This window comes from Astyanax mexicanus, chromosome 6, assembly GCF_023375975.1.
Source record: "Astyanax mexicanus isolate ESR-SI-001 chromosome 6, AstMex3_surface, whole genome shotgun sequence".
Lineage (NCBI taxonomy): Eukaryota > Metazoa > Chordata > Actinopteri > Characiformes > Acestrorhamphidae > Astyanax > Astyanax mexicanus.
In genome coordinates this window covers 25,049,204-25,070,677 of record NC_064413.1, presented here as the reverse complement: position 1 = coordinate 25,070,677, position 21,474 = coordinate 25,049,204, and the positions used below count along the sequence as shown (strand labels likewise).

General features: G+C 36.4%; 1 protein-coding gene and 1 long non-coding RNA gene across 2 annotated transcripts; one reads left to right on the top strand and one right to left on the bottom strand.

Moving 5' to 3' along the window:
* Positions 1-675: 675 nt before the first annotated feature.
* Positions 676-10,680, bottom strand: LOC111193355 (myosin-7). Its single transcript, XM_022673843.2, has 38 exons — positions 10,636-10,680; positions 10,127-10,392; positions 9,894-10,037; positions 9,636-9,792; positions 9,500-9,527; positions 9,312-9,417; positions 9,115-9,207; positions 8,969-9,032; positions 8,764-8,862; positions 8,505-8,608; positions 8,245-8,383; positions 8,016-8,134; positions 7,771-7,920; positions 7,509-7,679; positions 6,915-7,224; positions 6,735-6,820; positions 6,447-6,652; positions 6,241-6,364; positions 6,020-6,156; positions 5,681-5,936; positions 5,335-5,577; positions 5,066-5,242; positions 4,831-4,976; positions 4,644-4,734; positions 4,164-4,553; positions 3,942-4,068; positions 3,739-3,857; positions 3,450-3,646; positions 3,174-3,357; positions 2,901-3,066; positions 2,686-2,810; positions 2,294-2,602; positions 1,986-2,189; positions 1,592-1,888; positions 1,404-1,508; positions 1,199-1,294; positions 969-1,103; positions 676-809 (listed from the first exon to the last, which is right to left on the bottom strand). Exons 2-38 carry the CDS (start codon positions 10,325-10,327, stop codon positions 789-791), a joined length of 5,826 nt encoding a protein of 1,941 aa, XP_022529564.1. The 5' UTR covers positions 10,328-10,392; positions 10,636-10,680; the 3' UTR covers positions 676-788.
* Positions 10,681-18,430: 7,750 nt separating this feature from the next.
* LOC107197821 (uncharacterized) lies at positions 18,431-21,171 on the top strand. The gene is made up of 3 exons (XR_001518797.3): positions 18,431-18,674; positions 18,870-18,915; positions 20,929-21,171. It is a non-coding gene; the product is annotated as an uncharacterized LOC107197821 (long non-coding RNA).
* Positions 21,172-21,474: the final 303 nt, after the last annotated feature.

The window sequence follows — 21,474 nt, the reverse complement described above, 5'->3', positions numbered from 1 at the left end:
CTGTTTCTGCTACTTCACTGATCCCAGCAGGAATGCTCTACCACAGGCAACAAGAGAATAAAGTCATATGGAAGGATTTAGACCTGTGCAGATAGACTGAATAATAAGTAAAGAAAGTGAATGTAGTTTTTAAAAAATGTACCCTGTTTTTTATTGGATTGTGCTCTTTATACAGTCTGTAGACACTGAGATACAGGCAAAGTAAAAAGAGAATTTAATGCACCTTTGGAACAGATCAGTATTGCAGTGTTTAGAGAGATTTTAGTATAATGTTGTGAAATACAGTGTAAAGTTTAATTGGGTATGTTTTTTTCAGTCAGACAGGATATTAGGCTATTAATCAATGCTTCTGTTTTATCTATGTGACCCAATGGCGATAATAGTTTTAGTTTTTAGTTTTAATATATAATTATGTTTAGGACAATTTTATAACCAGGTGATTTTAGCCTCAAGTAAAGTATACACACTGATGTAATCAAATTACATAATTCAGAAATAGAATTTCTTTACTGTTTATTTTTGGAGAGTATTTCCTGTTTATGAAAGTGTTCTGTACTGCTTTTGAACTATTTGGGTTTGAAAGAATGCAAGCCAATATTATAATAATATTGTACCTTAGTGTACTGTGTACAATGTATGGAAAAAATACAGTATAAAAACAAGATCAGAGAAAAGTATATTTTCGTCTTAAACTTTATTTAAGACAAAGTTACATGATGTTTGTGAAGCACATGAAGCAATGTAAAGCACTACATTACAGAACTTTTCAAATGGTCCCACTGGAATCTTCACTCCTCATCGTGCCCTTTCTGTGAAAGAGAAGTAAGAACATTAGAAAAATTGACAGACAACTTATAATAACATACAAATTATAGTACTGTGTGGATATTTTACTTACAGGACAATATGAATCATCAGGAATTATGTTTGATACTATATTTTATAAATCTGTTGGATGATGTATTTACCTTTGAGCCTGTGTCACGGCTTTTAGCTCTCATTTTGTTGACCTGAGACTCAGCAATGTCAGCCCTCTCCTCTGCCTCTTCCAGTTCATGCTGAAGCTTGCGGAACTTTCCAAGGTTGCTGTTTGCCTGTTCCTCCTAAAAAAAAAACACATCAAGAATAATTACCATTCTGTTCAAACTGAATGTTAGTGAACTTAAGTTAAATGACTAGGGTTTGGAAGTTTACTTACAGCTTCCTCTGCAGATCTCTTGTAGGATTTAACCTTCAGCTGCAGTTTGTCCACCAAGTCCTGCAGACGGGCCAGATTCTTGCGATCCTCCTCAGTCTGGAAAGCAATAAAATATGAAATTAGAAATTTTGTTTGTTGATTACATTAGTACCAGTTTAAAAAAGTATCATTGTTTGGTTGAATTAAGATAATTGAGTTGGTATACCTGGTAGGTGAGCTCCTTGATGCGTCTTTCATATTTGCGAACACCTTTAACAGACTCACTACCCTTCCTCTGTTCCATCTCCACCTCGCTCTCCAGTTCTCTCACCTATCAAAAGGAAAGTTCTCAGTCTCAAAATAAGAAATAAAAGAAAAAATAAAGTTAGTAGCTAGTATTTTGTGTTTCCTCACCCTGGCCTCCAGTTTCTGGACCTGCTTCTTGCCACCCTTCATGGCGATTTGCTCAGCTTCATCCAGACGGTGCTGAAGGTCCTTGATGGTTTGCTCCATGTTCTTCTTCATGCGCTCCAGGTGAGCACTGGTGTCCTGCTCCTTCTTCAGCTCTTCTGCCATCATGGCAGCATCAGTGATGGCTTTCTTGGCCTTTTCCTCAGCATTCCTGCATTCTTGTACAGCCTCCTCTACCTCAGTCTGAAGCTGGGATGTGTCTCCCTCCAGCTTCTTCTTCTGGTTCAGCAGGCTGGTGTTCTGTGTTCAAAGGTATCACAGTTTGAAAGCTATAGACACACAATTTAAAAAGTATATCGGAAACTGATGAGCAAATGGCCCAAGTCATTTTTGTTACCTGAGAGTGGAGGAGTTGAACCCTCTCGCTGACATCCAGCAGTTCCTGCTCAGCCAGTTTGCGGCCTCTCTCAGTCTGCTCCACCAGAGATCTCAGCTCATCCAGTTCAGCCTGCAGCAGATTGTTGCGTCTCTCCACAATGGCAATGTTCTCTTTGTGATCATCATTAGCACGGAGAGCATCATCCAGTTGCAGCTGGGCATCCTGTTAAGTGCAGATGGTACAAATTGAGTGTGTAGTACATTTGCCAACTGTAGTTGAACTCCTTCAATCAATTTCTATGATTGATAACTATAGTTACTATATACCTTCATATGTCCATGGAGTGTCTTAAGTTGCTTCTGTGCCTCTGAGGCCTGCCTATTAGCCTGACTGAGCTGGATCTCCATCTCGTTGAGGTCTCCCTCCATCTTCTTCTTAATCCTGAGGGCCTCGTTTCTGCTGCGAGTCTCAGACTCCAGAGAGCTCTGCAGGGTGTCCACCACTCTCTGCTGGTTCCTCTTGGCCTGCTCCATCTCCTCATCCTTCTCAGCCAACTTACGCTCAATATCAGCCTTCACCTGGTTGAACTCCAGCTGAGCCCGCAAGATCTTTCCTTCCTCATGCTCAAGGGAACCCTTGATGACAAAAGAAAAATATTATCACATTTGTCTCAAACACCTTTAATAAACAGAATAGGCAATATAGGATTCAGTCTCACCTCAGCCTCCTCGAGAGCAGTCTGAATCTCAGCCTTTTCTTGATCCAGCTGCTTCTTAACTTTCTCAAGCTCATGGATGCTCTTTCCACACTCACCAAGTTGCTCAGTAATGTCAGCAATCTCCTCTGTTGGACAAGAAAATGTACCACTGGTTATGGTTTGCTGTTTACATTTTAAATTGTGCTCGCTTATTTAGGCTGCTGTGTTCTATTTACCTTGGAGGTTCTTGTTCTCCCTCTTCATGGTCTCCAGATGATCCAAAGACTCCTCATAAGAGTTCTTCAGTTTGAAGAGTTCAGTGCTTAAAGATCTGGCCTCCTTTTGGGAGCTCTCCAGCTCAGTCTGGGACTCTTCAAATTTCTGCTTCCATTCTGCCAGAACCTGTTACAAGATCAACAAGAATTTAAATAATTGTAAGTGTCTGCACCAAATTGTTTTGCTGAAGGTTTAAGGAATAAGCATTTATTTAATTTGTTTTGTTTTCTTGCCTTGTCAAAGTTCCTTTGCTTCTTGTCCAGAGCAGCAGCAGCAGCATTGGATCTTTCCACATCAACCATGAGATCCTCAATCTCATTCTGTAGCCTGTGCTTGGTCTTCTCTAGAGAGGAGCATTTAGCATTGACGGCTTCCACAGCTTCTTCTGCATCTTGCAGACGCTGAGCCAGCTTCTTCCTACATGACAAGGAGGGGATGAAAAAATTTTACCTTGATGACCTTATTAACTTACATTGTTACAAAAAAGAAAACAGTTTAGTGTTCCTTACTTTGCATCCTCCAGCTCTTCTGTCCTCTGGATGGCATCAGTTTCATACTTGGTCCTCCACTGAGCCACCTCAGAGTTGGCCTTGGAGAGACTGCGTTGCAGCTCAGCCTTGGCCTCCTGCTCCTCCTCAAACTGCTCTCTTAGCAAGTCAGAGTCATGGCGAGCAGACTGTACTGCATGGGCCAGGGCATTCTTAGCCTAAACACAATTCAGGTAGAAATGTTACATATGATGATAAAGAAAGAAAATTAGTTTCAATTAATGTCAGTATTTTAGATTGTATAGGCTACCTTCACTTCCTCCTCCAGTTGCCTCTTGAGGTCCTCAATTTGCTGAGTGTAGGACTGCTTGCTTCTAGTCAGCTGGGAGACCAGAGAATCTTTCTCTTCTAGCTGTCTGGAGAGTTCACCTGAATGATGCAGCCACATTTTAGATCATTTCATCCTTTCCACCAATTATTTTATAAGTCTAGTAAGAATATTAATGTACATACCATTTTCAGTTTGAAGCTTAGCTTTGTGCATGGCAAAGTCATTAATTGTGCGTTGGCCTTCTTCAGCCTTTACTCTGTATTCACTCATTTGATCCTCCAAGGTTCTGCACATTTTCTCCAAGTTTGTCTAAAACATATAACAATATATATTTATATTTTATAGTAACTTTTTATAATATATTTTGGTTTATTATAACAAATGCTTTGCACATTTCTACCAACCTTGGACTTAACAATCTGCTCCATGTTGGCAACCACATCATCAAGTTCTAGTTTCAGCTCAGTCTTTTCCTTCTCAAGCTTCTGCTTCACTCTCTGAAGGTTATCAATCTGTTCTCCTAGGTCAGCCACGCTGTCAGCATGTTTCTTCCTCAGTGTAGCAGCAGTTGCTTCATGCTGCAGAGTGGCCTCTTCAAGGTCTCTGCGAACCTTCTGGAACTCTGCCTCTCTCTTCTTGTTCATCTCTATCTGGGCAGCAGTGGCTCCACCTGCCTCCTCCAGCCTCTCGCTGATCTCCTCCAGTTCTCTGGCCAGGTCTGCTCTCTGCTTTTCAACCTTTGCACGAGCAGCCCTTTCAGCTTCCAGCTCTTCTTCAAGTTCCTCAATACGGGCCTAGATATGGATGCAGTTGAAATCTTAAGCATCCTTTAATTGAAACACTTTCATATACAGCACGTTAGGACTTTGCACGTTAATACTCACCTGCAGTTCCTTCTGTTTCTTCTGGAGCTGGGCACAGACTGCTTGTTCATCTTCAATTTTGCTGTTCAGCTGGCTGATCTCAAAGTCTTTCCTGAATGGTCGAACAAAAATGATTAAATTTGTGATTTGTTTTATTTTTAATCAAAAACATTTCTATAGTTTTAAGTTCAGTTTTAAGGGATCTTACTTCTTCAGCTTCTCTTCCATCTGTTGTTTATCATTCTCAAGGTCCATGATGTTTTCTTGGGTCAACTTTAAGTCACCCTCCAACTTTCTCTTAACACGCTCAAGATCCATACGGATCTTCTTTTCTTGTTCCAGGGACCCTTCAAGCTGGTAAAAAAAGGCAAGTGTAGCATATTGTTAAGACATCATTCATTACTTTCTTGCACTATGAATATGTGAAGTTTACCTGCACTTACATCATCAACCTGCTGCTCAAGCTTAGTTTTGGCCTTGGTCAGAGTGTTAACTTTGTCTTCCTCACTCTGTAGGTCATCCAGTGTTTGCTGATGGGCCTCCTGGAGAGCTTTCTTCTCCTTGGTCAGCTTGGCAATGATTTCGTCCAGAGCTGCCATTTCTTCTGTCAGGTTTTTCACCTAAAGAATGACACTAGAACATTAGTAAACTGGTCATCTTCAATAATTTTGTTATGCATATTCTAATGTTCACTGTACAAGTCATGTTTAACCTTGTTCTCTGTGGCATGCTTTTCTTTCTCCACTTTGGCCAGAGTAAGCTCCAGGTCATCAATGTCCTTCTTAAGTTCAGAACATTCATCCTCAAGCTTCCTCTTCTTAGCAGTTAACTCAGCATTCATCTCTTCTTCATCCTCCAGTCTCTCAGTCAACTCTTTGACTTTGGCCTCAAATTGGATCTTGCTCTTGATCAGACCCTCACACCTCTCTTCAGCATCTGAGAGATTATCTTGCTCCTAGTTTAAATAAACATTTAAATATATACAGTTATTGTGGTATGATGACACATGGTATGAGTAATACTTATAAATGTACCTATAATATCCTTATATAACTTACAGATTGCACTTGGAGTTGCAGGTCATTCTTCTCTTGGATCAGAGTGACCATTTTTTCCTCCAGTTCCTTCCTGCGAGTTTCAGATTTGGCGTAGGCTTCCTTCAGTTTGGTGAATTCTTCCTTCATGTTGGCCATCTCTTTCTCAGCCTCAGCAGATTGCAGCAGAGGTTTGATCTTGAAGTAAAGCTTCATCCATGGCCAGTTTTTAACACCCATAAAAGCACGGACATTCCACTGGATTACTAGCAAAGCATCTCTGCAGAGATTAAAACAATGCTTTAATATTTTAATACTTTTCAAGTAATGGGAACAGATGAACAACTAGGACTGATTGGTTACCTTCTCTGTACAATCTTCTGGAATTCAATTCTTGAAAGAAAACCACGGGCCATGGCCTGAATTCCAGTGATGATCAGGGAAAGACGATCATCTCGCATCTCCTCAAGTGTACCAAGAAGACCAGCCTTGAAGAATACCTACACAAGGAGAGATAAATTCAGTATGGGGAGGTATGTATCTATTGAGGCAGATTATGTGGCAATTAGTTTGTTGGCACTTACCTTTGTATGCCCCAGTTTATACTGGCTGTGGTCAAGATCCAGAGAACCAAGTAGTTTCTCTGCACCCTTCTTGTTGTCAATGAACTGTCCCTCAGGAATTGCAGCAGGGTTCAAGATACGGTAACTGTGAATAAATATATAATAATGAGCTCCATCAAACAGAAAATATATTTAAAAAAAAGATCTTTAATGATAAGACAACTTACCGCTGTTTGAAGTCACCATAGAGGATCCTGTTGGGGAATCCCTTTCTGCAGATTCTGATGCCCTCCAGCACACCGTTACAGCGCAGCTGGTGCATGACAAGAGGATTCTCCATCACTCCAGGAGTCTTAGTCTCATTGGGAATGAGACAACGCACAAAGTGGGGGTGTGTGGACCTCAAGTTGGTCATCAGCTTGTTCAAGTTCTCCTGTAGAACATATCAGAAAAGGTTATTTTATATACTGTACTTTCTTGTTTTCACAATGATGAATGAGCGGTCAAAGTCTCACCCTGTGAAGTGCAGACACAGTCTGGAATGAAGAGCCCTTCTTCTTTCCACCGGCTTTGCCCTTTCCACCACCACCGGATTCCGTAGCTATTTAAAATAAAGGTGTAGTGCTGTGAGCAATTTTAATTGTACTAATATTTATGCAATTGCTGCTCTATTGCTACCTTGTTAATGTGCTTACCTGAGTCAGCACCAGCATAGCCAGCAAACAGATAAGACAGCAACTTAAGAGTAGACTTCTGGAAAAGTCCCACAACAGTTTCATTGAGGGGGTCCTTGTTCTTCACCAGCCAGTTGTTGATGTTGTAGTCCACAGTACCAGCATAGTGAACCAGGGCAAAATGAGCCTCTGGTCTACCCTTGACGATCCTGGGCTTCTGGAAGTTGGGGTTCTTTCCCAGGTGGTGGTCATAAAGCTTAGCTTTAAATGTAGCATCACTGGCCTTGGGGAACATGCACTCCTCTTCAAGGATGGACATGATACCCATGGGCTGAATTTGAAAAAAAGTTTGTAATCAGTATTCATATGCTTTGCAAATTCATATATTTGTTAAAACGAAATCAACAACAGATATTTAAATAGAGAATAGAAAAAAAAACATGTGGACTATTCCTGACCTCATTTTTTCTACAATTCTACACAGCAAATGTAAAAATTTTAAAGCAACACTGTGAGTGTTAAAATTAACACTGAGGGTGTTAATTAAACACTTGACAATTTACTGGGTTTATCATAGGTGCTAGTAGAAGGTAACTGAACATAATTTGAACTTACCTTTTCAATAAGCTCAATGCAAGCAGCCAAGTCCATGCCGAAGTCAATGAACTCCCACTCAATACCCTCTTTCTTGTACTCTTCTTGCTCCAGCACAAACATGTGGTGGTTGAAGAACTGCTGCAACTTCTCATTAGTGAAGTTGATGCACAGCTGCTCAAAGGTGTTGAACTGCAGGAGAAGTGATCATTTTATCATTAATGTGATAAAAAAATAGATAAAACAGATACAGTCAATAAGAAAGTATAATAATTTAACTTACATCAAAGATCTCAAAGCCAGCAATGTCCAGCACACCAATGAAGTACTGGCGAGGCTGCTTGGTGTCCAGAGATTGGTTGATTCTCACAACCATCCAAAGGAACATCTTCTCGTACACTGACTTAGCCAGTGCACCAATTCCATAGGACACCTATAGAAGGAACGACAAAGTGTTAGACGTTGTGAAGTTGCAAGACAAAGATTATACATTAGATATAACTATAAAATTATATGTTATATCTTTACCTGCTGGACATTCTGTCCCTTGGTGACCCACTCATTCCCTACTTTGACTCTTGGGTGGCACAGACCCTTAATCAGATCAGCAGAGTTCAGGCCCATCAGGTATGCGACTTTGTCAATATCTGTTAGATATAAAAAGAAACTTGAGATGAAACCTTTTAAACTGCGTCTACATGAAAGTATGGATTCTTTTACTTCAGTAACATAATTTTAGGTTCCAAATAACACTGACCCTCTGTGCCGTCAGCCTCAGCCTGCTCCTCTCTCTGCTTCTGCTTAAACTTTGTGTTACCAAAGTGCATGATGGCACCAGTCAGCTTGTAGATACCGTTCTTCTCCTCTTGGGTGAAGCCCAGCACATCAAATGCTTCCTGTTGACCGAAATAAAATTAAATAAGTAGAAGTAATAAAAAAAATACAGTAACTAATAAGTAGTTTAAAAAGTAAAAAAAAAGTCATGAAATTCTGTTATATATTATGTTTCACACTCACATCAGTAGCCATAAGCTCATCGGCATCATTAATAGATTGCACTTGAGTCTCTCCTTGGGAGATGTAGGAGTAGTCATAAGGGTTGTTGGTGATGAGCAGCATTTCTGTAAGATGAACAAAATATTTGTCATGATTAATCTGTAAATATTCTAATCTCCTCTAGACTAAAATTCAGGTCTAATGAAATGCAAAATATTGTCTATGTGAGTTACAAAAAGAGTCTGTAGCAGAAAAGTGTCTGAGAGAACACTCCACCTACCCAACAGCTCCGGTTTCTTCTGAGACAGGATCTGGTAGAAGATGTGGTAGTCCCTCTCAGCTTTAAGCTGGTAGGTGACACGAGACTTCTCCAGAAGATCTAGATGGACATAAATTGGTCATTTAAATCAATGTGAACAATTATATTAATATTAATATATATTTATTATTATTTTGTAAAGTTCAATAAAAAAATTTGCACTCACAAGTCTCAATGTCAGCAGAAGACAGCTTTCCACTGACACCAAAGTGAATACGGATGAATTTACCCTGTAAAGATACAGATTGTGAATGTGCTGATCCACAAACAGTAACAAAATTAAATCTGTACATAAATATAAAAGAAACGTACAAATCGAGAGGAGTTGTCATTTCTGATGGTCTTGGCGTTACCGAAGGCCTCCAGAGCAGGATTACACTGAATGATTTGATCCTCCAGAGTACCCTGTGGTGAAAAATAATAATATTGAAGTTATGTATGCTGCTTGTATTGAGGAACCCTCACAGGAAAAAAATATGTTCATCTGAGAAAAAAAGTGGTTTACTAACCTTCTTCTCCATGGCAGAATCTTTCTTGCCAGAAGTTGCAGCAATGCTGGCAAAGTACTGGATTACCCTTTTGGTGTTCACAGTCTTTCCAGCACCAGATTCTCCACTAGAGATGAAAATGAAGAGTTAGATAAATACAGAATTATCTATTTATTTATTTATATAAAAGTATAATCTTCTTTACTTACGTGATCAGGACAGACTGGTTCTCCCTGTCTGTAAGATCAGAAAATAAGAAAGACATTTTTTAAATTGTACTTTAAAAAAATGCCATAATTATGCCTGAATAAATGGTTGTATGGTGTTGCAGTATTGTCTGCTTACCTGACAGCATGTACTGGTAGGCATTGTCAGAGATGGAGAAGATGTGGGGAGGAGCTTCTGTTCTCTTCTTGCCTCTGTAGGCAACAACAACTTCTTGGTTGTACACTGGCAGCCACTTGTAGGGGTTGACAGTTACACAGAAGAGCCCAGAGTAGGTCTGTAAACAGAGAGAGAGAATTAGAAAAAACTTTTACGTGATTTCTGTGCTTTTTCTTCTTGTGTTGGACAGCTTCTAACTACTAGATGCTTTTAACTCACGTAGATCATCCAGGCTGCATAACGCTCTTTGAGGTTAAACAGCACAGCAGGCTCGTGCAGGAAGGTGAACATCGCCATGTCCTCAATTTTATCGAACTTTGGCGGGTTCTGAGGGTGGACATCACAGTCCTTGACGGTCACAGTCTGTAGACAGAGTAAAATGACATTTTGTTCACAGAGCTGCAAAATGTGATGCTTAAGTTGTTTGGCAAAATTTGGGTTAAAATACCTACCTTTCCAAACTCAGTGTCGACGGTGACTTTGTCCCCATCTCTGCTGGTGATGGAAGCTTTGACATACTCAACTTCAGGGTCCGGCACAAAGCACTCCTTCTTCATGTCGAAGGGGCGAGTCTGGGCTTCCAGACGCTCCTTTTCTGACTTTCGCAGAAAAGAAGCCGCAGCTCCAAACTCTGCCATTACCGCGTCAGACATCTTGGAGTGCTTACCTGCTTACCTTTTGTTTGATCTGAAAAGGTGGTGGTATCCTGAAAATCAAACTAGGACAAAAAAAACAGAAGGTTAGTTTCTTTTTTCTTTTTTTTTCTTTTTTTACAGTTTCTTAATTATTTGCATTAACTACAAACAATATTCTCTATAATATAATCTACAAAATGATTAAGATAAACTGACGAAGTTTTTTTTTTCCTTCTGTCACTTGAGGAAAGCAGGTTTGGTAGAGAAGTAATTGGTTCTTCTCTACACTGCTGCCCTGCTGCTGGTAGGCTGGCTTCTGCTCTTACCTTAAGGCTGCCCTGGATGGTATGTGTCTGAGTAGGCCTACGGTTCCCCTTTTAAAGGGAGTTGAAGATCCGAAAATGGTCATTTACATGGATGACCTCACTGCTTCAGTTAATTTGGGGGCAAAACCCCCCAAGTGATTGGAGGAGGCTTGTGTGGCTTGCGTCACCTCCACCCTTAGGAACTTCTTTTACGACGTTGTGACAGGTCAACAGGAGCAACATCACTATGTATGAATGTCTATTTTGGAATTTCCTCCTATGCAGCAAGCTGCCTCTTTCCTTAAAAGACTAACACACTTTTATTTGTGTTGCATTTTATTTATTTATTTGACTATATTGTATTGGTTGTCAAGTAATAGATTTTAAACATCACATTAATTAATTAATAAACCAATTTATTAATCAGGACAATTTAATGATGCTTCACTGATTTATTATTGGCCACTCCATTAATACTGTAATAGGTTAAATGTGCAAGTTCAGGCTTTATAGCTAATTGTTGATATTACTACTATTATTTATATTTAAATAATTGTAAACTGGTATAATGACATGGCATACTAATTCTCAAGCTGAAGATTGATGAATGGACTAGACAATAAACAGTGTGTTCTTTTGCCTGAGTCAGCTGAGGCCTGTGACACTATTGTTACCAAGTGTGTCCGTAAGGCTTAACTCTTTACACTTCTTGATGCAATGTAGAGGACAAAGATGCCCTGTTTCATCTTTTATAAATAATTCATTTTATTACAAAGGACCTTTGGGACAGTGACCTATATGAGTACATGTTGCAGCTGCAGTCTCTTTACAAAGGTCTTAGAGAGCATAGATGAAATAGGGTTTTTTTGCCATTTTCTGCTATCTATAAATGATATAAATAATTAGGGCATCAATATGTTGTGATAACTGTTCTGTACAAAGTGATGGTCTAGGCATGAATTACACTGTAAGAACAATCGTTCTTCAAGTGTGAAGAACTATTTAATGGTTTAAATAACCATCACTTGATGAAAATGTTCTGTAACATTTTAAAGTTTACCTATGGCATTGATATCAGAACCATTAAAAGCACATTTATTTTTAAGTGAGCTTTGTTTGCTCCACATCATGGATAACAAGAGCTTACTATTGGATTTAAGGTCTTATTGCACTGATGAGACAACTGATTGCCAGTATATGTTGAGGTTCCTTTATTGATATCATTAAATATTTTTATGGAGTTACTTACAGGTTTTAACACTTTTAAAATGGTAATATACTGTAAAAGACGTTATGAGATGTATGTAAGCCAAATTCTTGTAGTTGTATAATTTGGCTGTAGATTTTAGATTTTTGTTCTCTAAAATATAAAGCATATTGTTGCTGTGAGAATTGTATGACTTTGATTTCAAGACAAGAAAAGCTATTTTGGTTTAGTAAATGGGGAGACATGCTCTGGTGTTAATAATTAATAAATATTATTAATACTGAGTGTTCCTGTTTTTTGAATTTGCCAGTGTAAAACAAAGAGATGCTGATTGCTTTTATAAGATTGTGCCATAGTATTCAGGTATGAAGTATGGAGATATGTTCTCTTATATATAAAGTGGATTGATGCTGTGAGAGTTGTATAAGTTTGATTATAAAATAAGAAAGAGTATTTTGATTTAGTAAATGGTGGGGCATGTTCTGATGTCTTGTCCTGCGGTTAGGTGGGTGGCATTTTAGTAATTTAGTAATTGCTACTTTATCAACATGACCTGTTCTCACTTGCAAGCTCATTTTAGAATATCCCCACTTGCTTTGCACCATTGTGAGAATTTAGCACCACTGATCAGCACAGAGCTTAATGGAGAAGGTGCTGAGCCTTTGCTGAAACCAGGCTTGCTCCTCCAAGTCAGAGGTTAAGAAAGCTGCCAAGATGTCGTGTGGAGTTTGAGGACCCTGTGAAGGCGCTTACCAGGTGCTAACACAATTATTTTAAGATGCAGGGGGGCCTGTGACTTCTTGAAGACCATGTCGAGGCCTCACACCTTTACACCATGCCGCCGGTCCACGGCTTCCTCAATTAGCTGCTGTAGGTGGAACATTCCGGCCTCAAGTCCACAGTGACACTTAAGGGGACCATTCTCAGCTGTGCATCTCCCTCAAGTACTCAACACCCCCAGCTGTGAGAGGCCACCAACCTTACCCTTTGTACTTTGTGGACAATGGTTAGGTTGCTACTGGAGATGCTTGCATACTTCGAACACATTTGATTTGTTCAGTAATCCCTCTCATTCCAGAGCTGACTGAATCATGTTTTTGACATACTTGCCATACTGAATACATTAGAAATAGACAATGTTTTTTTTTTTTGTTCTGCCATCACTCTTTTCCATTATGTTGAATTTAGTTTAAAACATCTGAATTTTTAAGATAATCAAATTACAAATCATTAAACCTTAACAGGGGTGTTAGTCCATTGGAAGGAAATGGACTTATGTTCTTGAAAAACTATCTTGCAAAAACAAACTTACAAGAGCACAAGAATGGAGAACCTGTTGAGATGTTTTCTTATGTACTTGCTGTTTTATGAACTATATTAAATGATAGTACTGTAATCTATAACAATAAAATTCACCTTTCTAGTAAGTCACTACTATCCAAATCTGACCAGCTTAGCTAAGGCTAAGGCCACAAGAGGGTATATGATTCTCACATAACAGAATAGTATCGTAGTTTGTATCAAATAAACTCAGATTTGATAGCTTTATTACTCAGTACCCACATAAAAACTAAAAAATGTGTTATTATGGGACTGAACAGCATATTTGGTGTCCTGTCTGCATTGAATTCAATAAATGCTGGGTCATTTTCCTATGTGTTTCCTCACAAGTCACCAATGCGTCCACGGTTTTCTTGATAAAGCAAGAGCAGGTCCAGGATCTTAAACATTTTAAAGTATTGAAAAGCAGTTTGGGCAGCACCAGATTAGAAAAAACACATGGACCAATAGAAATACTCCAAAATATCTTGAATTAAAATCCAGTCATTATAAGTTAGTAATTGTTTTCGTTTTGTAAATTGCCTTTTGGTGATAAAGGTTTTTTGCATTCTAAGACTAAAATCTCTGATAGTAACCTCTTTCTAACAGCAGCTTGGCAGTACCTTTTTAAAACATAAAATATCATGAATATGTGGAAAATTGCAATTTGACTGGTGATCAATGCAAGACACTATTGTCATTTTTAGTGAATTTTGTATTTTAAATTTGAATTAGTATCATTTTTCTTTTGTTATTCCAATTGCATATTCATTTTTTGAAGCTGCAGTTTTTGAGATATTGATAACAAATTGTGAAGTGTTCATAATTTGTTCGTTTGCCAAACACTCTGATAGGAATTCACTGAAATGTGTCCATTGACTTCTAACCAAAAATCATCTCCACAGGTCTCATTCTTTAACATACGAACACAGGATTTGGCACAAGCATAGAAGCAATAATGTCATTTCACACTTGTTGAACATTTTTGAATTGTTACGTCACTACACAGTGTAAACCAGTTCATATACCGTATTATCAAAAATCAAAAGTTTGTGGACACGGCTCTGTTAACCCCATATTTAAATTTCACCATTTTTATTTGACCATTTTTCAGAAGATTTGCACTGACTACAAACACACAAATACGATAGATATATGGAATTCAGTATTTATATAAAGTGATTGTCAATTACAGTAATATGTATGTTGGTTTTATAGGTAAAATAAACATTTAGAGCCCAATTTCTGTTTAGTTGCTGAATTTAGCACATTCAATATGAAATATGCTGTTCATTTTGCATGTGCTACATTTAATTATATATTTTTCTCCCACTTATTTAGTTCAGCAATAAGCAGTACTACACACATACTACATTGAGCTTCACTAATGTGTGAATGTGAAAATTAGCCTAATGTAATTACTTTAGAATTAAGCTGTAAGTTTTAGTGCTGCTGAATGCAGCTGCTATATATGAAGATAAGTTTGCAACAAGTTCCATTCCTAATGTACAAATGTGTGTTGTTATTAGAATGTGTGCTGAGAGTAAGATGCCACCGGGTGGCTGACCTTCTAACTTGTTAAGGCTTCACAGCTTCCATTGAACTATAAAGAAGTGTAAAGCCTACATACAGTATGTGGCATGCATAGCTGCTACCTATAGGATCAGACAAAAGGCTGTAAGTGGAAATTGTCTTAGTCAATTCAATCATGTGCTGTTTACGATATAGTCCTGAAAGAAATATGTGGTGACATTCAAACCAGTGATGTGAATTTAGGCCTTTTTTATTTTAAAAATGCAAAAAACATTTTTTTGTTTATAGCAGACATACAATGCTACACTTATAAGAGTCTTTGGGTAAGCATCCTAATACTACATTCATCTACAGCAGCCAAATGACATAGAAGTAAATTTTAATCTCTGTTTTACCCTCTATTAACATCAGCTCATAAAGAGTCAAATGTAGTACCAAAATTAGTTATACAATGCAAAGCCTTATTGCTATCAGTACCTTATATCTGCATATCAGTAAACTATATATTTAAAATATTCCAATGTGTATCTGTATACTCTATCCTCTTTAACATGCTATGAATGAAAGGGTAACTATCTTATTATATTATGTAATAAATAACATTAATATTACTTTTTTTTTTTTTTTTACAACAAATTCAAAACAGGCCTCATGTTAGACACTTTAGACTATATGTGTTCATGAATAAAACTTTACTCAACTTATTCTTGTATTAGCCTTTACACAGGCCTGTGGGTCTCTGCCGATCCAGATCAAATGTTTACATATTTACCTATAAATATAAGATATCATACATTTGTTTACAACATCAATACAATGGAATAAATACTGTTGTCAAACACAATCTCTACAAATTACAGGAAAAGGAAAAAAAAAACTTGCTTAACAGTGCACATCATTTTTGTTGCATTTCTATAGGTCCTTTATCAAAAAATGAGGGCACAATATTAATAGCAACTGTCATGTTCATATACATAAACAGAACAGGAAAAAAAAAAACATATTTAGGATGGTCAGGGTTTTTGTGTCTCAGCCACAATATAAATATCTATAGAGCTGACTTGTTCACTATGCTGTAGAATTGCAAGAGCAGTAAACATCCATAAAGAATTATTCTTGCTCTATATGAAGCCTGCTACAGGTCATGTCATACTTTCAGCTATAGAGCATTGTGGGGTGCCTCAATATGTGTGAAGAAGAACGCTAAACATTTGACTTTGCCATTTGATCAGACAGATGGCCAACTCTCTTTACTGTAACATAGCAACTGTGTATCAAGGGAGTCTGCTGTCTTTATATCGCAATGCCAATACATTCATACTATCTGATTGAGTCGTCAAGGGGCTGAAAGGGAATCTGAATTTCAGCAGTATGGCACACACTGCAAAAAAAAACATACAGCACTCCTGATAATGAGACCTTCAGATTTTTAAAAAGACAAAACATATTCAATGTGTGAATTGTCTCATTAATGAGTGCAATTCTTATTCTAAGTGAGAAACACTCTTAAAAATTAAACTGTAAAATAATAAAACTATAAAAAATAGTTTGGTAAGTTGGACTTTTTATAGTGAATGTACACGCTACCTTGATTATCTAGACAGTTCTTAGTTTGTGCAGTAAGTATTATTTTTGTAGTTTTTAACTTTAGTCCTGGGTATGAACTTCCCTGCACAGTTTCAGATGTACACATTTTTGTACAAGTGTCACAAAATGTTCAATCAATGCACATCAATGTCTAATAGAATAACTGTACACACAAGTGTGTTGTGTGTTAAATGAGTTTGATACAGTGATAATCTAGCCATCAAGCAGTTGTTACCTAATATGTGGTTAAATTGTTTTAATAATAATTCAGTTAGATCTTTTGTGTGTTTGACTGAAAAAAAATATCTTAATTTTTCATCCATACATAACCATAGGGAAATGTAATATATGATATACAGCACTGGAAAAAAATATGAGACCACTTCAGTTTCTGAATCAGTTTCTCTGATTTTGCTATTTATAGGTATATGTTTGAGTTAAATGAACACTGTTGTTTCATTCTGTAAACTACGGACAACATTTCTCCCAAATTCCAAATAAAAGTATTGTCATTTACAGCATTTACTTACAGAAAATTAAAAATGGCTCAAATAACAAAAAAGATGCAGAGCTTTAAGACCTCAAATAATGCAAAGAAAACAAGTTCATATTCATAAAGTTTTAAGAGTCTAGAAATCAATATTTGGTGGAATAACCCTGTTTTTTATTTACATCTTTCATGCATCTTGGCATGTTCTTCTTCACCAGTCTTACACACTGCTTTTGGATAACTTTATGCCACTCCTGGTGCAAAAATTCAAGCAGTTCAGCTTAGTTTGATGGCTTGTGATCATCCATCTTCCTCTTGATTATATTTTTATTTTGGTAAAATTAAAGAAACTTATCATTTTTCAGCTGTCTCTTATTTTTTTCTGAGCTGTATATGCGCCAATATCTAGAGTGATATTTCCATATACGTAACATTACATTGCATTTAGTGGACGCCTTTACCAAAGCCACTTACAAATAATGATGTGCATTAGCATAGAAGTAAAGTGCAAAAACATTAAAAGTTAACTATTAGGTGATATATTTTTAACACATACATTCGTCCTTATGTAGACATAACATATATTAAATACCTAGAATAAAATTTGAATGTATTATACATGTCTGTAGTATTCATTTTCATGTAATATTATTTGCAGTGTACATATGTCATGTTTTTAATATGCAAAAGTCTTTTTATTAACATATATAAGCACATACTTTGAGATGATATATATGTATATATAAATGTCTTTTATATAAGTGTATATTACATTTTGTGTGACCCCTGGCCATGCAGGCCTGTGCTTTGCACACCAGTTGGAACAAACTAATGTGAGGGTCAGGTCAGGGACGGCACTCATTTCTAGTATTGTAATATTAATACACAATAGAAACTTTATCTATAACTTTGTTGCGTATACCTGCATATGTATGGATAAAATCTAAAATTTTATAATTAAAGCCAAATAAATTCCAGAAGCATCACTAGGCATAAAACACAATAGCAATTAAGAAAAAGTACTTGGCTTATTTTTAAAAAGACAGTTGTTGTGTCCTTAACACCCCCTTGGATCTTTGATACATATAGACCTTGACGTCTGTTGCTGTCCTTTCAGCTGGGGGGGCAAAGTGACGGAGCATTGTTTACGGAGCATTGTTTCCTTCCTTTTGTCCTTGGGGACGAAGATAACCCTGTGAAATTCCTCCTGGGTGCCGCTCTCTGATTGAGAAGAACAGCTAGCCTAGTGTGGTGCATTGAGATCTGGGGGGTAGCAGGTGGTCTTTCTATGAAGGTCCCAACATAAATTATAGCACCTTGCAAATTCTGGCAACCTTTTTGGACCCTGCATGCTACTTGGGTTACATGGCCTTCTATTAACATTTTCATGAAAACTAGGGCACACTTTTTTCAGTGGCCAAAATAACAAGTAATATTGGTTTAAATTATGAGTTACTTGACTTGTTTCATGAAAATTTTTTATGCATCTTTCTGACATTATATAAAAGTTTTTTTTATTAAAAATACAAATGCAAAAAGATATTTACAACAAGCAGCAAGGAATTTTAAACTCTTAAAATATCAGCAAGCCCTTCACACTCTTTTGTGTGCCTGGGACCCCCCATCAAAGACAATATGTACTTGTGGCATTCAGAACTGGTCTTAATATAACTGTGAATGATTGAAGGTTGTTGCCTTGTGATTTCTTAAGTGAACTTTTGGACACCTCCTCCTCATACTCAGCTGTTCCCTGCCAGCTCCTCCTTCAATCAGCACCATAGTGTTGGCTACAGCATCATTAACTCAAACCAGTACGTTTAGTTCACTTCCCTTCACATCTGTTTGTTCACTTGTAGCATGTAGCAGGTTTGTAACAGTCTAGTAGAAGAACTTCATTTGTTTATTCAGAAAACAGGGGTGCTGGTGAGTTTAACATTTTTGTTCTTTAAGTGTCTGTAAGTGGAAGCTTTTAAAGTACAGTGAGAATATGTGCGCACTTATATATGAAATTTTATTATAGAAATTAATGAATGAGCAATGAATGTCTTGCTAATCATTGCACTTAATCATGTATAACTATAATTAATCACTTTCACTCTCTCTCTATCTCTCTTTCAGCTACACATGCAGGCAATACAACTTTCCCTGTACCCGAAGAAAGATGGTAAGACAGTTTTACTTTCTTATACCATTATTGTTCCAAAACTTACTTATCATACCATTTCCAACAAATAATTATAATAATCTGGGTCAATAATTAACGCTAATCCTGTCCGGGAAAGTCTAATTAGCTAAAAATGTCAGTGATGAATGATGCAAAAAAGGAAAAAAAGTATATATATTTTAAACTTTTGTTTTAAAATTGGCAGCCCTTGTTGTAAAGTGCTATGGGTAGCTAGCTAGCTAGTCTCATTAATTCTCATTAATAAGCTAATAGTTTTGACAAGTAGAGTTACCAATTGTGTTTTTTTTTTCTTCATTTTGATTGGAAACATTAGTAGCTTTTTAGGGCGGGTAATGATCTCAGCAGTATACAATGTATGGGACTGAGTGTGTAATTTAAATAGTGTAGCTAGAAGATTAGCATTAGCAGATTCAATTCAATCCAGAGACAGAAAATATTAGGTGTGATTATAATATTAAGATGTAGGATTCTATTTGAATATGATATTTATATAATAAACATGTAATGTAATAACATTATGTGAACACAAACAATTTGAGTAGGCTTTTCTGTTTAGAATTATTTATGAGAAATCATTCAAATGCTGTCTGTAGTTAGCAGTCATTATCAGCCTTCTAAAAAGAGAAAAAATATTGACTTAATACCTCAAGAATTAAAATTTAAAAAATTAATATAAACCTGTGAAGAACTTTTAATTTTTACTGTGTTTCATTGTAATGTTTTAATAAAACCATATTTTAAAGTTTCAGTAAAACCATATTTTAATGTTTCAGTAAAATCATATTTTAATGTGCCTGAGAAGACATTTCTAAATGTCAGTATTTATTATTACCAAGATTAGCATACAGCATACACAATTTACTGTACTGGAGTTAAGGAAGAAAATTAGTGATGTTGCTCATCCTTACCGAGTCACTGAGACTGAGATACAGAATTAGATAGATGTCCATACCCAAAGATACAATTAAATAATTAGTGGTATATACAGGTATCAAAGTACAGCTAATATATCTGGGAATATGTATACCATTCTGACAGAAATTATCTAAAAAATAAACCAATACAATTAAATTAATGTAGTTAATTATTAATTAATAACTGATATTAATTAATACTGGTGTGTCATTATGAAAGCTGAGGTCAGTTAGTTAGTTTAACCATTTGATGTGCAACGTGGAGTTAACATTTTTTATATCTTTGCAATAAGTTATTTGAATCATTCAGTATTCTAGGTATTTCTCAATTAACTTGTTTTTAAACACAGTACACCCTTATTTTATTTTGGCCCTTTTATAAAAAAAAAACACTACTATTTTGTTATAAAAGCACTAGCCCTCTAATGCACAACAAAAATGACCCGCATTCATTTTCTATGTAACTTCATGTATGGCTGAGAGTTTGTATGATATATCGTACCAATAAATTAATTTGGTTATTCAGAATTTTAGGTATTTTTCAATTAACTTGTTTTTGATCATCATTCATCCTTATTTTATTTTTTCCTTTTCTACTTTTTAAATTAAACCTCTTTTTGTATCACTACCCTCTAATGCACACGTGTCCAAAATGACCCACATTAATATGCTAATTTATGTATGGCTTAGGGTTTCTTTAGCACAAATTTTAATTTTATTTTATTTTCTTACTTTATAAATAAGCGTTTGTATTTCTACATCAGTTTTACACACACAGGTCAGACATTTTATCCTTTACTGTGAAATGTGTAAGCAGCACGCTGGTTTAATTATTATTAAAGTTTGAAAATGGAATTATATTTAATAAAAACTGGCCATTAAAATAGTCTCTCATTATCAGCAGCCACAGTCAACAGATTATCATTGATTATACTTTGTTTTTCTTTTTTACCCTCATGCTGCAGTTTAGTCTATGCCTAAATCTTGAGTACACTGGATTGTAGTGCCAATAAAAATAATGTTACTTAATATATAAATAACAAAATTAATAAAAGTTACATTTACATTTCTTTATTAGCAAATAACATTAGTACTCAACGCTCAAGCACTGTGTGACTGTCCTCTGCTCATCTGCTTTCTGGTAAGTTTTTATTTTCAAAATTTCTGAATAGTGGAAAATATCATTAACTTAATCACTTTGTTTTCTGCAAATATACCAAGCATTCATATTCTGTAGTTCTTAATCCTAGCCCTGGAGTACAATTATCTTGCTTATTTCCTGATAATCAGTTAATGCTGATAATCACAACATTTTTTTATTATTATTATTATTATTATTATTATTATTATTATTATTTAAGTGAACTGATTAGGGAAAGAAAAAGTGCAGTGTATAATTACAATCTAGTGGTACTCCAGAACCAGGATTGAGAACCACTACCAAAGATGATACTGTCTGTAGATAATAATGCGACTAATACCAAAGTAAACGCACAATGGTGCAGATAGACAACTATTCTAATTCTAATGCATGAGTTCCCTTTTCTGATCCTGGAGATTTGTCATCTTATGTAGTTTAAATTCCTCACTCTTTGCTCTGGTGTTAAGATGCCCCTGAAATGCT